This window comes from Aythya marila (genome assembly GCF_965140915.1).
Source record: "Aythya marila genome assembly, chromosome: 17".
Classification (NCBI taxonomy): domain Eukaryota; kingdom Metazoa; phylum Chordata; class Aves; order Anseriformes; family Anatidae; genus Aythya; species Aythya marila.
The window spans coordinates 9,502,525-9,517,932 of NC_139058.1; the positions used below are offsets into that span (position 1 = coordinate 9,502,525).

Genomic DNA, 15,408 nt, shown 5'->3' on the forward strand with positions numbered 1-15,408 from the left:
CAGCAGAAGATCACTGGCACTGTCCCTGTCACTGTGATGAATTGTGACAGTAACTGACCCTTGGGCATTCATTCGAGATTCTCTGGTTCCACATCTGGTTCCACGGCCACGTTAACCATCACCGGGGTCCAAGACGAGGATGAGGCCGGGTATTTCTGTGGGAGCAGGGATGGCAGTGCTTGCCACGGTCACTGTGAGTCCCACCAGTTAGGAACTGAGTCACTTTACTGGTGTGGCCCAGGGCCCCTCCGCTGCCTGCTGCTACTGCTTGTACATGGTGAAGGAGCTGCCAATGTGCCCAGTGGGATGGAACCCATCACATGGCAAGTGCCCTGTTCCAGCACATCCCCTCTGTGCTGCTGGCAGGAATGGAGCCCCCGGCGCTGCTGCCCTTTCCCCTGCCCATCAGCTGCTCAAGTCCTGGGCACCTTGGGGTGGGCATTGCGGGGCCAGGGAGCTTTGCAGGAGGGGGCATTTCCCATGTGAGTGGTGGCTCCTGGACACCAGGGGCTGCCATGTGCAAATCAGAGCTGGGAGTGGGCTGCTCCTGACTGGGGGCATGAATCCAGGTGGCCTCTGGAGTGGGACTCATGAGTGCCCACCACCATCAGTTCATGGGCAGCCTTGTGGAGCCATAGGTCCTGCTGTCCGATGGGTGCCTGTGGGCAGAGTGGCCTCGTGCCACAGCTGCTGTGCAGTGAGGTCTGTGCATGTGGGGCACTCGCTGAGCCCCGTTTTCTCCTCTCTCTCCTCTCCCTCTCCAGGTTCCCTGGTCCAGGCAGCGCTGACTCAGCTGGCCTCAAAGTCAGTGAACCTGGGAGACACCGTGTAGATCACCTGCTCCGGGGGTAGCTACAACGAATATGGCTGGTACCAGCAGGAGACCCCAGGCAGTGCCCCTGTCACCGTGATCTACAACAGCAACCAGAGACCTTGGACATCCCTTCACGATTCTCTGCTTCCAAATCTGGCTCCACGAACACGTTAACCATCACTGGGGTCCAAGCCGAGGACGAGGCCGTCTATTACTGTGGGAGCAGTGACAGCAGTGGTGTTGGTTTAGAGACAAAGGGAGATGTGGAAGTGAGGGAGAGCCTGGAGATAAAGACAAAGGTTTTCTGCCCTCCTCCCTCAAGGGAGCAGCTGTGGACTCTCCTCTTCCAGTGATGTTGATCCCTTTCTTAGTACATGAAAATGGTTTTGTGTACAGGGCACTCGCTGAGCCCCATTTTCTCCCCTCTCTCCTCTCCCTCTCCAGGTTCCCTGGTCCAGGCAGCGATTACTCAGACAGACTCAAAATCGGTGAACATGGCAGGAACTATGGAGATCACCTGCTGTGGGGGCGGTAGCTTCTATGGCAGTTACTATTATGCCTGGTACCAGCAGAAGATCCCTGGCACTGGCCCTGTCACCGTGATCTATGCCAATAACAACAGACCCTCGGGCATCCCTTCTCGATTCTCTGCTTCCACATCTGGCTCCACAAACACGTTAACCATCACTGGGGTCCAAGCTGAGGACGAGGCCGTCTATTACTGTGGGAGCTTCGACAGCAGCAGTGGTTATGACACGGTGATGCTGACTGGGCAGAGAGATCCTGCATGTCAAAGAGGTTGGTTTAGTCTCCCCTTTCCTCTCAGCTCAGCAGGGCCATGTCACCGGGTGTGGGGGTCTACTTTCTTTCCTTCTGCCCTTCACCTTTTACACCATCTCGCAGGGCTTCACTGTGTTTCAGCTCCCCCAGGCTGAGTGTTGCCCAGGGCCCTGCAGCTGCACAGCTGCCTGCAGTGCACGTGGCTGGGTGCGTGCGCGTTGGGCACCTGGGGAGACCCAGGTATGCCCTGGGCTGTCTGCCCAGGGAGAGCTCCTGCCTCAGCCCTTTGGTTGCCCAGTGGTCTGGTTCAGGCACTGGTGATGCCTGTGTGCATGGGACAAGCTGCAGAGATGTGTGGGTGGACTCAAAGTTAGTGAACCTGGGAGACACCATGCAGATCACCTTCTCCAGGGCTAGCAGTGGCTACAATTATGGCTGGTACCAGCAGAAGACTCCTGGCAGTGCCCCTGTCACCGTCATCTATTGGAACAACAAGAGGCCCTCAGGCATCCCTTCACGATTCTCTGGTTAGAAATCTGGCTACACAGGCATGTTAACCATCACTGGGGTCCAAGCCAAGAATGGAGATGTCTGTTACTGTGGGAGCGGGGACAGCAGTGCTGGTGATGGTATAATGATACAGAGTAATAAGGGCATGAGGGACAGACCACAGCTAGAAATGCAGGCTTTCTGCCTTTGTCCCTAAGAACGGAGCAGAGCATTGGTTGCTGAGGCGGGTTCCTGGTCCCTCGGCATAACCACAGATGTGAGTTTAGTAATTTGTGGAGCCCCGTTTTCTCCCCTCTCTCTTCTCCCTCTTCAGGTTCCCTGGTCCAGGCAGAGATTACTCAGCTGGCCTCAAAGTCAGTTAACCGAGGAGACCCCGTACAGATCACCCGCTTTGGGAGTAGCAGCAACTATGGCTGGTTCCAGCAGAAGACCCCAGGCAGTGTCCCTGTCACCGTGATCTACTACAATGACAAGTGACCCTCCGTCATCCCTTCACAATTCTCTGGTTCCAAATCTGGCTCCACGGGCACGTTAACCATCACTGGGGTCCAAGCTGAGGATGAGGCTGTCTGTGGCTCTGGAAGGCATGACAGCAGTGCTAGTGCTGGTATAGTGACACAGACTACTCTCTCTCTCCAGGTTCAGTGGTCCAGGCAGCGCTGACTGAGACGGCCTCAAAGTCAGTGAACCCCGGAGACACCGTGCAGATCACCTGCTCCGGGGGTAGCAGCAGCTACAGTTATGGCTAGTACCAGCAGAAGACCCCTGGCACTGCCCCTGTCACCGTGATCTATGAAAATACCAAGAGACCCTCGGGCATCCCTTCACGATTCTCTGCTTCCAAATCTGGCTCCACAGCCACGTTAACCATCACTGGGGTCCAAGCCGAGGACGAGGCCGTCTATTACTGTGGGAGTGTGGACAGCAGTGCTAGTGCTGGAATAGTCACACAGAGCAATGGGGACATGAGAAATGGAGCCTTCCTGCTCTTGTGACCCAGAGATGATCAGCGCTATGTGGCTGAGGCAGGTTCCTGGTCCCTTTGCCTGACCACAGCTGTTAGTTGGGAGATGAGCCCCGTTTTCTCCCCTCTCTTCTCTCCCTCTCCAGGTTCCCTGGTCCAGGCAGCGATTACTCAGCCGGCCTCGAAGTCAGTGTCCTCGCTGTGAGCTGGTGGCTGGGGGGTTGCCTCTGGCTGGACCAGTTTGTGGATGATGCATGCTACTGAGTTCACGTGAACTCGTGCAGCATCTGGTCTTGATTGCTGTGAGGCCGCTGCAGTCCCTCAGCTGGCTTGGGAGTCACAGGCACGGGGGATGTGTGCGTGTTTCCTTACTGCTGAGTAGCCCTGAAGGTCCTGATGCCCACGCAGTTCCTGTTGGGCACGAGATCCCAGTTCTTTGTTCTGCAGTTGCTCTTTGCTGGCGAATGGTGCAGGCATCCCCAGGTGTGTACACAGACAGAGGGAGGCACCAGGAGCTTGGCTGCTGACGGGTGGGTTTGTGTCTTGGATCGCATGAGCCTGCATGGTGTCGGTGAGGGGTCTGTGGCTGATCTCTAACCCTTGTGTTTCTCCTCCTCCTTCTCCTGCAGCTGCTGCCAGGGGCCGAGAGCCCTGGGATCCCCTCGCTGTGCTGTGCGAGTCCTGTGGCGGGCAGGAGGCGCTGCTGCAGTGCGGGGCCAGGGCCTGGCTTGCTGCGGAGCTCCGCGGGGAGCCCCGTGGAGGAGAAGGCAGGTCCTGCGGCCAGGAGGGGGGCAAAGCACTGCTGCCAGCCCTCAGCCCTGCTGGGAGGCTCGGCTGGGTCTCACCGAGGGCAGATGTGCAGAGAATCAGCGAGTGGTTACAGTTGGAGAGCACCTCAGCAGCAACCAATGTCCCCATACCACTAATGTCACCCACTGAACCATGTCCCTAAGTACCACATCCAGCTCCCGCAGGGCAGGGGGAGCACTGGGTTAGGGGCTGCCAGAGACCGTGGGGCCGGGGCTGTGTGGAGGGGCTGTGCTGCGGCCGGGCGGGGGTTTAAGAGGGAGTTGGGGTCCACAGCACAGCCCCATCGGCGTGGGGACTCGCAGCTGGTGGGATCTCGCCATGGCCTGGGCCCCTCTCCTCCTCGCGGTGCTCGCCCACACCTCAGGTGCCCTGGACACACTCTCTGCGCCCGGCCGGGCCCTTTGGGCAACGGGGCCCTGGCCTTGTTCTGCTGCTGTGCGCTGAGGGCTGTGCATGTGGGGCACTCACTAAGCCCTTTTTCTCCCCTCTCTCTTCTCCCTCTCCAGGTTCCCTGGTCCAGGCAGCAATTTCTCAGCCAGCCTCGAAGTCGGTGAACCTGGGAGGAACTGTGCAGATCACCTGCTCTGGGGGTAGCAGCAGCTACGGTTATGGCTGGTACCAGCAGAAGACCCCTGGCACTGCCCCTTTCACCGTGATCTATAGCAACAACCAGAGACCCTCGGGCATCCCTTCTCGATTCTCTGGTTCCACATCTGGCTCCACAGCCATGTTAACCATCACTGGGGTGCAAGCCGAGGATGAGGCCGTCTATTACTGTGCTAGCTGGGACAGCAGCTATGATGGTGTCGGGGTGTCAGAGAGCAATAAGGATGTGCTCCAAGGCCCTAGGCACTGTCCCATTGCTACAAAGAGAGGTCTGTGCACGTGGGCCACTTGGTGAGCCCCATTTTCTCTCCTCTCTTCTCTCCTTTTCCAGGTTTCCTGGTCCAGGCAGTGATAACTTAGCCATCCTCAAAGTCGGAGAATGCGGAAGACACCACGCAGATCACCTGCTCCGGGAGTACTGGCTGGTACCAGGAGAAGACCCTGGCACTGCCTCTGTCACTGTGATCTATGACAGCACAAAGAGACCTTCAGGCATCCTTTCATGATTCTCTGGTTCCAAATCTGGCTCCACGAACATATTAACTGTCACTGGGGTCCAAGCCGAGGATGAGGCCGTCTATTACTGTGGGAGTGTGGACAGCAGTGCTAGTGCTGGAATAGTCACACAGAGCAATGGGGACATGAGGGACAAAGCACAGCTAGAAATGGAGCCTTCCTGCTCTTGTGACCCAGAGATGATCAGCGCTATGTGGCTGAGGCAGGTTCCTGGTCCCTTTGCCTGACCACAGCTGTTAGTTGGGAGATGAGCCCCATTTTCTCCCCTCTCTTCTCTCCCTCTCCAGGTTCCCTGGTCCAGGCAGCGACTACTCAGCCGGCCTCGAAGTCAGTGTCCTCGCTTTGAGCTGGTGGCTGGGGGGTTGCCTCTGGCTGGACCAGTTTGTGGATGATGCATGCTACTGAGTTCACGTGAACTCGTGCAGCATCTGGTCTTGATTGCTGTGAGGCCGCTGCAGTCCCTCAGCTGGCTTGGGAGTCACAGGCACGGGGGATGTGTGCGTGTTTCCTTACTGCTGAGTAGCCCTGAAGGTCCTGATGCCCACGCAGTTCCTGTCGGGCATGAGATCCCAGTTCTTTGTTCTGCAGTTGCTCTTTGCGCGCGAATGGTGCAGGCATCCCCAGGTGTGTACACAGACAGAGGGAGGCACCGAGAGCTTGGCTGCTTTGGGCAACGGGGCCCTGGCCTTGTCCTGCTGCTGTGCACTGAGGGCTGTGCGTGTGGGGCACTCGCTGAGCCCTTTTTCTCCCCTCTCTCTTCTCCCTCTCCAGGTTCCCTGGTCCAGGCAGCTCTGACTCAGCCAGCCTCGAAGTCGGTGAACCTGGGAGGAACCGTGCAGATCACCTGCTCCGGGAGTAGCTACGGTTATGGCTGGTACCAGCAGAAGACCCCTAGCTGTGCCCCTGTCACTGTGATCTATAGTGACAGCAAAAAAGTCCCTCGGGCTTCCCTTCAAGATTCTCTGCTTCCACATCTGGCTCTGTGTCCACGTTAACCATTACTGGTGTCCAAGCTGAGGACGAGGCCGTCTATTACTGTGGTAACAGGGACAGCAGCACTGATGCTGGTATAGGGACACAGAGCAATGTGGAAGTGAATGACAAACCACAGGTAAAAATGGAGGCTTTTTGCCCTTGTCCTTCAGGGCTGATTGAGCAGGTCTGAGCATTGATATTCAGCATTCGTGGTTCTGGCTCCACAGCCACGTTAACCATCACTGGGGTCCAAGCCGAGAATGAGGCCGTCTATTACTGTGGGAGCTTCGACAGCAGCAGTGGTTATGACACGGTGATGCTGACTGGGCAGAGAGATCCTGCATGTCAAAGAGGTTGGTTTAGTCTCCCCCTTCCTCTCAGCTCAGCAGGGCCATGTCACCAGGTGTGGGGGTCTCCCTTCTTTCCTGTTCCCCTTCCCCTTGTCCACCATGTCCCAGGGCTTTGCTGCTTTTCAGGTCGCCCAGGCTGAGTGTCTCCCAGGGCCCTGCAGCTGCACAGCTGCCTGCAGTGCACGTGGCTGGGTGCGTGCGCGTTGGGCACCTGGGGAGACCCGGGCATGCCCTGGGCAGACAGGGAGAGCTCCTGCCTCAGCCCTTTGGTTGCCCAGTGGTCTGGTTCAGGCACCGGTGATGCCTGTGTGCATGGGACAAGCTGCAGAGATGTGTAGCTCCGGGGGTAGCTTGCAGTATGGCTGGCCTCAGTACAGCTTTCGGTATGGCTGACTCATCCGGCCTCAAAGTCTGCGAATCCAGGAGATACCGTGCAGATCACCTGCTCCAGGAGTAGCAGCTGGTATGGCTGGTACCAGCAGAAGACTCCTGGCACTGGCCCTGTCACCATGATCTACAACAGGAACCAAAGACCCTCGGGCATCCCTTCAAGATTCTCTGCTTCCACATCTGGCTCCACGGGCACGTTAACCATCTCTGGGGTCCAAGCCGAAGACGAGGCCGTCTATTACAGTGGTGTCTACGATGGCAGTAGTGATGTATGTGTGTGGGGGGCACTTGCTGAGCTCCCTTTTCTCCGCTCTCTCCTCCCCTTCTCCAGGTTCCCTGGTCCAGGCAGCGATTATCCAGCTGTTCTCGAAGTCAGTAAATCCGGGAGACAATGTGGAGATCACCTGCTCCAAGGCTAGCGCTGCAAGTGATGGAAAATATTATTATGCCTGGTACCAGCAGAAGACCCCTGGCAGTGCCCCCATCACCGTGATCTATGAGAACACCAAGAGACCCTCAGGCATCCTGTCAAGATTCTCTGGTTCCTTATCTGGCTCCACAGCCACGTTAACCATCACTGGGGTCCAAGCTCAGGACGAGGCTGTGTATTACTGTGGGAGCAGGGACAGCAGTGGTGCTGGTTTAGTGACACAGGGATATGTGGAAGTGAGCAACAGACTGGTGCTAAAGACAAAGGTTTTTTGCCCTCTTCCCTCAAGGGGGCAGCTGTGGACTCTTCTCTTCTAGTGATGTTGATCCCTTTCCCAGTACATGAAAATAGTTTTGTGTGCTGGGTACTCACTGAGCCCCGTTTTCTCCTCTGTCTCCTCTCCCTCTCCAGGTTCCCTGGTCCAGGCAGTGCTGACTCAGCTGGCCTCAAAGTCAGTAAACCTGGGAGGGACCGTGCAGATCAGCTGCTCCGGGGGTAGCAGCAGCTACGATTATGGCTGGAATCAGCAGAAGTCTCCTGGCAGTGCCCCTGTCACTGTGATCTACTGTGATCTAACGACAAGAGACCCTCAGGCATCCCTTCTCGATTCTCTGGTTCCACATCTGGCTCCACTAACATGTTAACCATCCCTGGGGTCCAAGATGAGGATGAGGCCATCTATTACTGTGGTAACAGGGACAGCAGCACTGATGCTGGTATAGGGACACAGAGCAATGTGGAAGTGAAGGACAGCCCACAGGTTAAAATGGAGGCTTTTTGCCCTTCTCCTTCAGGGCTGAGCAGGTCTGAGCAGTGATATTCAGCATTTGTGGTTCTGGCAGGTTTATTTGCAAGGCTGTGTGGCTCTGCTCATTGGTCAGTGTTCAGGGCTGTCAGTCCCTTGGTGTTGTAAGAGCCTCCAGGTTTGAGTCTTGTCCAACTACTGTCGGTGAGGCCTGTGCGTGTGGGGCACTCGCTGAGCCCCATTTACAAACCCTCTCTCCTTTCCTTCTCCAGGTTCCCTAGTCCAGGCAGCAGTGACTCAGCCGGCCTCAAAGTCAGTGAACCCGGGAGACACCGTGCAGATCACCCGCTCCGGGAGTAGTGACGGCTATGGTTGGTTCCAGCAGAAGACCCCTGGTACTGCCCCTGTCACTGTGATCTATCTCAATGACAAGAGACCCTCAGGCATCCCTTCACGATTCTCTGGTTTTGCATCTGGCTACACGGGCACGTTAACCATCACTGGGGTCCAAGCCGAGGATGAGGCCGTCTATTACTGTGGGAGCGGGGACAGCAGTGCTGGTGATGGTATAGTGATAAAGATTAATGAGGGCATGAGGCACAGACCACAGCTAGAAATGCAGGCTTTCTTCCCTTGTCCCTAAGAGCTGAGTAGAGCTTTGGTGCTGAGGCAGGTTCCTGGTCCCTTGGCATGACCACAGCTGTGAGTTTATTAATTTGTTGAGCCCCATTTTCTTCCCTCTCTTCTTGCCCTCTCCAGGTTCCCTGGTCCAGGCAGCAGTGACTCAGCCGGCCTCGAAGTAGGCAAACCTGGGAGGGACCGTGCAGATCACCTGCTCCGGGGGTAGCGCTGCCAGTGATGGCAAATATTATTATGCCTGGTACCAGCAGAAGACCCCTGGCACTGGCCCTGTCACCGTGATCTATCTCAATGACAAGAGACCCTCAGGCATCCCTTCACGATTCTCTGGTTCCACATCTGGCTCCACAAACACGTTAACCATCTCTGGGGTCCAAGCCGAGGATGCGGCTGTCTATTACTGTGCTAGCTGGGACAGCAGCTATGATGGTGTCAGGGTGTCAGAGAGCAATGAGGATGTACTGGAAGTCCCTTGGCCCTGTCCCACTGTTACGTATTGAGGTCTGTGAATGTGGGCCACTCGCTGAGCCCCGTTTTCTGCCCCCTTTCCTCTCCCTCACCAGGTTCCCTGGTCCAGGCAGCAGTGACTCAGCCAGCCTCAAATTGGCGAACCTGGGAGACACCGTGCAGATCACCTGCTCCGGGAGTAGTGATGGCTATGGTTGGTTCCAGCAGAAGACCTCTGGCACTGGCCCTGTCACCGTGATCTACAACGACAAGAGACCCTCGGGCATCCCTTCACGATTCTCTGGTTCCTTGTCTGACTACACAGCCACGTTAACAATCACTGGTATCCAAACTGAGGATGAAGCTGTCTATTACTGTGGGAGCAAGGACAGCAGCTATGATGGTGTCTGGGTGTCAGAGAGCAATGAGGATGTGCTCCAAGTTCTTTGGCCCTGTCCTGCTGCTGCGCAGTGATGTCTGTGCATATGGGCCACTCGCTGAGCCCCGTTTTCTCCCCTCTCTGCTCTCCAGGTTCCCTGGTCCAGGCAGTGCTGACTCAGCCAGCCTCAAATTCGGCGAAACCAGGAGACACCATGCAGATCACCTGCTCTGGGAGTAGCAGCTGGTATGGCTGGTACCAGCAGATAAACCCTGGAAGTGCCCCTGTCACCGTGATCTATGATAGCACAAAGAGACCCTCGGGCATCCCTTCATGATTCTCTGCTTCCACATCTGGTTCCATGAACGCATTAACAATCTCTGCAGTCCAAGCTGAGGACGATACTGTCTATTACTGTGGGAGCTTAGGCCGCAGTGTGGCCAGTATCCATCTACCCTGGGTGCTCATCGATGGGTCCTATGGGCTCATGGGTTCCCTGCTGAGTGTGGGTGTCAGTGCTCCTGCTGCTGGCACTGGGGGTTGTTGGCAGTGGTCCAGTGTCCCCTTTGGAGCCTGCTGTGCCCTCACTGTGAGCTGGTGACAGCGGGGTTGCCTCTGGCTGGACCAGTTTGTGGATGATGCATGCTACTGAGTTCACGTGAACTCGTGCAGCATCTGGTCTTGATTGCTGTGAGGCCGCTGCAGTCCCTCAGCTGGCTTGGGAGTCACAGGCACGGGGGATGTGTGCGTGTTTCCTTACTGCTGAGTAGCCCTGAAGGTCCTGATGCCCACGCAGTTCCTGTCGGGCATGAGATCCCAGTTCTTTGTTCTGCAGTTGCTCTTTGCACGCGAATGGTGCAGGCATCCCCAGGTGTGTACACAGACAGAGGGAGGCACCGAGAGCTTGGCTGCTTTGGGCAACGGGGCCCTGGCCTTGTCCTGCTGCTGTGCACTGAGGGCTGTGTGTGTGGGGCACTCGCTGAGCCCTTTTTCTCCCCTCTCTCTTCTCCCTCTCCAGGTTCCCTGGTCCAGGCAGCTCTGACTCAGCCAGCCTCGAAGTCGGTGAACCTGGGAGGAACCGTGCAGATCACCTGCTCCGGGAGTAGCTACGGTTATGGCTGGTACCAGCAGAAGACCCCTAGCTGTGCCCCTGTCACTGTGATCTATAGTGACAGCAAAAAAGTCCCTCGGGCTTCCCTTCAAGATTCTCTGCTTCCACATCTGGCTCTGTGTCCACGTTAACCATTACTGGTGTCCAAGCTGAGGACGAGGCCGTCTATTACTGTGGTAACAGGGACAGCAGCACTGATGCTGGTATAGGGACACAGAGCAATGTGGAAGTGAATGACAAACCACAGGTGAAAATGGAGGCTTTTTGCCCTTGTCCTTCAGGGCTGATTGAGCAGGTCTGAGCATTGATATTCAGCATTCGTGGTTCTGGCTCCACAGCCACGTTAACCATCACTGGGGTCCAAGCCGAGAATGAGGCCGTCTATTACTGCGGGAGCTTCGACAGCAGCAGTAGTTATGACACGGTGATGCTGACTGGGCAGAGAGATCCTGCATGTCAAAGAGGTTGGTTTAGTCTCCCCTTTCCTCTCAGCTCAGCAGGGCCATGTCACCGGGTGTGGGGGTCTACTTTCTTTCCTTCTGCCCTTCACCTTTTACACCATCTCGCAGGGCTTCACTGTGTTTCAGCTCCCCCAGGCTGAGTGTCGCCCAGGGCCCTGCAGCTGCACAGCTGCCTGCAGTGCACGTGGCTGGGTGCGTGCGCGTTGGGCACCTGGGGAGACCCAGGTATGCCCTGGGCTGTCTGCCCAGGGAGAGCTCCTGCCTCAGCCCTTTGGTTGCCCAGTGGTCTGGTTCAGGCACTGGTGATGCCTGTGTGCATGGGACAAGCTGCAGAGATGTGTGGGTGGACTCAAAGTTAGTGAACCTGGGAGACACCATGCAGATCACCTTCTCCAGGGCTAGCAGTGGCTACAATTATGGCTGGTACCAGCAGAAGACTCCTGGCAGTGCCCCTGTCACCGTCATCTATTGGAACAACAAGAGGCCCTCAGGCATCCCTTCACGATTCTCTGGTTAGAAATCTGGCTACACAGGCATGTTAACCATCACTGGTGACAGCGGGGTTGCCTCTGGCTGGACCAGTTTGTGGATGATGCATGCTACTGAGTTCACGTGAACTTGTGCAGCATCTGGTCTTGATTGCTGTGAGGCCGCTGCAGTCCCTCAGCTGGCTTGGGAGTCACAGGCACGGGGGATGTGTGCGTGTTTCCTTACTGCTGAGTAGCCCTGAAGGTCCTGATGCCCACGCAGTTCCTGTCGGGCATGAGATCCCAGTTCGTTGCTCTGCAGTTGCTCTTTGCTGGCGAATGGTGCAGGCATCCCCAGGTGTGTACACAGACAGAGGGAGGCACCAGGAGCTTGGCTGCTGACGGGTGGGTTTGTGTCTTAGATCGCGTGAGCCTGCACGGTGTCGGTGAGGGGTCTGTGGCTGATCTCTAACCCTTGTGTTTCTCCTCCTCCTTCTCCTGCAGCTGCCGCCAGGGGACAAGGGCCCCGGGGTCCCCTCGCGGTGCTGTGCGAGTCCTGTGGCGGGCAGGAGGCGCTGCTGCAGTGCGGGGCCAGGGCCTGGCTTAATGCAGAGGCCCACGGGGAGCCCCGTGGAGGAGAAGGCAGGTCCTGCGGCCAGGAGGGGGGCAAAGCACTGCTGCCAGCCCTCAGCCCTGCTGGGAGGCTCGGCTGGGTCTCACCGAGGGCAGATGTGCAGAGAATCAGTGAGTGGTTGCGGTTGGAGAGCACCTCAGCAGCAACCAACGTCCCCATACCACTAATGTCACCCACTGAACCACGTCCCTAAGTACCACATCCAGCTCCCGCTGGGCAGGGGGAGCACTGGGTTAGGGGCTGCCAGAGACCGTGGGGCTGGGGCTGTGTGGAGGGGCCGTGCTGCGGCTGGGCGGGGGTTTAAGAGGGAGTCGGGGTCCACAGCACAGCCCTGTCGGCGTGGGGACGTGCAGCTGGTGGGATCTCGCCATGGCCTGGGCTCCTCTCCTCCTCGCGGTGCTCGCCCACACCTCAGGTGCCCTGGACACAGTCGCTGCGCCCGGCCGGGCCCTTTGGGCAACGGGGCCCTGGCCTCATCCTGCTGCTGCGCGCTGAGGGCTGTGCGTGTGGGGCACTCGCTGAGCCCTTTTTCTCCCCTCTCTCTTCTCCCTCTCCAGGTTCCCTGGTCCAGGCAGCACTGACTCAGTCGGAGCCGAAGTCGGTGAACCTGGGAGGAACCGTGCAGATCACCTTCTCCAGGGGTAGTAGCTACTATGGCAGTTACTATTATCTTCTGCTGGTACCAGCAGAAGACCCCTGGCACTGCCCCTGTCACCGTGATCTACCAGAACAACAAGAGACCCTCAGGCATCCCTTCTCGATTCTCTGGTTCCATATCTGGCTCCACGGCCACATTAACCATCACTGGGGTCCAGGCCGAGGATGAGGCCGTCTATTACTGTGGTGGCTACGACAGCAGCTGGAGTGCTGTAGAGTGACAGTGAGTTACAAGATGTGGGAGAATCCAAAGCCTTAAGAAGGCTTTCTCTCCTTCCCGTTGGCCGTACAGAGCTGTAGCAGTAGCCAGATTCTTATTCCCTCTCTATGTCCCCGGCTGTGAATGTGCTCCCCATTGTCCCTTGTGGTATGGGAGGTGTCTTTGTGGGTGGTGTGCCTTGTTCCTCTTCCTAAAACAGGCACAGATTTATATTGTCCCTAATCAAACTGCCTGCTCCCATTGGTGCCTTTCTTGCTGCTGCTTCCAGCTCTCCTTTCAGTGGCCCTGTGTTGCAGGAAGAATGACTGAAAACACGACAGACACTAGTATGGTCAGATGATACTGTCTCTTTTTTACCCGAATAGCATGACTTTTATAGCAAACTTAACAGGGGCGGATAGTGTCTCATTGGTCAAAAGGACTCAGACAAACAACTGCACAAAAAAAAAAAAACACCTGCAAGAAAACAACCCACTTGTGATTAGCAGTCACATAGATCCCGTCCTTGAAGCCAGCTGCTGGCAACAATATTTTTCTAAATTCCTCAATTGGGTGATGTGGGAACACTGTCATGGGAACTTCTCATACTTGTCCTGGTAGCTTGGTTTGTTCAGCTGCAGCAAGCCATGAGATCTTTGCTGTTTCAAAAATCCCTCAACAGCCCTGGGACTCTGTCTGTTGTTTGTGTGTGGGGCTGTGTGTCCCTGGGTGGGACCAAGATCTTTTGGCAATGGGACCATCCCCATCCTGCTGCGACATGGTGAGGGCTGTGCGTGTGGGGTACTTGCTGAGCCCTGTTTTCACCGAATCACAGAATTACAGAATTCAATGGGTTGGAAGGGAACTCGAAAGATCACTGTGTCCAACCCTTCTCTCCTCTCCCTCTCCAGGTTCCCTGGTCCAGGCAGCGCTGACTCAGACGGCCTCAAAGTTGGCAAACCTGGCAGGAACTGTGCAGATCACCTGCTCTGGAGGTAGTGCTACCAGTGATGGCAAATATTGGTATGCCTGGTATCAGCAGAAAAACCCTGGCATTGGCCCTGTCACCATGATCTGTGGGAACAGCAACAGAACCTTGGGCATCCCTTTGCAATTCCCTAGTTCTTTGTCTGGCTCCACAGCCAGGTAAAACATCACTGGAATCCAAGCTGAGGATGAGGCTGTTTATTACTGTGGGAGCAGGGACAGCAGTGGTGCTGGTTTAATGATGCAGGAAGATGTGGAAGTGAGCAACAGACTGGTGCTAATGGTGAAGGTTTTCTGCCCTCCTTCCTCAAGGGGGCAGCTGCGGACTTCTCCAGGGATGTTGATGCCTTTCCCAGAACATGAAAATAGTTTTGTGTGCAGGGCACTCGCTGAGCCCCTTGTTCTCTCCTCTCCCTCTCCAGGTTCCCTGGTCCAGGCAGTGCTGACTCAATCGGACCCGAAGTCGGTGAACCCAGGAGACACCGTGCAGATCACCTGCTCCGGGAGTAGCTACGCTTATGGCTGGTTCCAGCAGAAGACCCCTGGCAGTGCCCCTGTCACCGTGATCTATGACAATACCGACAGACCCTTGGACATCCCTTCTCGATTCTCTGGATCCAAATCTGGCTCCACAGCCACGTTAACCATCACTGGGGTCTAAGCTGAGGATGAGGCCGTCTATGACTCTGGAAGCCACGACAGCAGTGCTAGTGCTGGTATAGTGACACAGAGCAATGTGGAAGTGAGGGACAGGCCACAGCTAGAAATGGAGGCTTTCTACACTTCTCCTCCAGCGCTCAGCAGGGCTGTGGGGATGAGGCTGGTTTCTGGCCCCTCTGCCTGACCACAGCTGTGAGTTTCCTCCCTTTCATGCCCCAGTGCCCTGGGGAGGTGGCTGGGCTGGGCTCAATTCATCAAATATAGTCCTGGCCCAATCCCTTCTCCACCGTTTGTGGTTTTCAGCATCCCCTTTTCTGGCAGGTGTCCTTGCAAGGCTGTGGAGCTCTTGCAAGGTGCTCTATGTTCAGCGCTGTCAGTGCCTCGGTGTTGTAAGAGCCTCCAGGTTTGGGTTTGTCCAGCTACTGTGGGGTGAGGGTTGTGCGTGTGGGGCACTCGCTGAGCCCCATTTTCTCCCCTCTCTCCTCTCCCTCTCCAGGTTCCCTGGTCCAGGCAGCGATTACTCAGTCGGAGCCGAAGTCGGTGAACCTGGGAGGCATCGTGCAGATCATCTGCTCCGGGGGTGGTACCTACTTTGGCAGCTACAGTTATGGCTGGTTCCAGCAGAAGACCCCTGGCAGTGCCCCAGTCACGGTGATCTACTACAACACCAACAGACCCTCGGGCATCCCGTCACAATTCTCTGCGTCCACATCTGGCTCCACAAACACCTTAACCATCACTGGGGTCCAAGCTGAGGATGAGGCTGTCTATTACTGTGGTGGCTACGACAGCAGTGCTAGTGCTGACACAGTGACACAGAGCAATGGGGAAGTGATACAAAAACCTCCTGCCATCACTGGAGCAGCTGGATCCCTGC

At 56.5% G+C, this 15,408-nt stretch overlaps 1 protein-coding gene across 1 annotated transcript in view; it reads left to right on the plus strand.

Moving 5' to 3' along the window:
• Window positions 1-4,162: 4,162 nt before the first annotated feature.
• The window catches only part of IGLL1 (immunoglobulin lambda like polypeptide 1), a 58,323-nt gene continuing 47,077 nt past the window's right edge, over window positions 4,163-15,408 (plus strand). Inside the window, exons 1-2 of the mRNA XM_082773805.1 lie at window positions 4,163-4,242; window positions 4,385-4,681. Coding sequence (XP_082629931.1) covers window positions 4,197-4,242; window positions 4,385-4,681 — 343 coding nt within the window. The 5' untranslated portion in view covers window positions 4,163-4,196. The remainder of the gene's footprint in view (window positions 4,243-4,384; window positions 4,682-15,408) is intronic.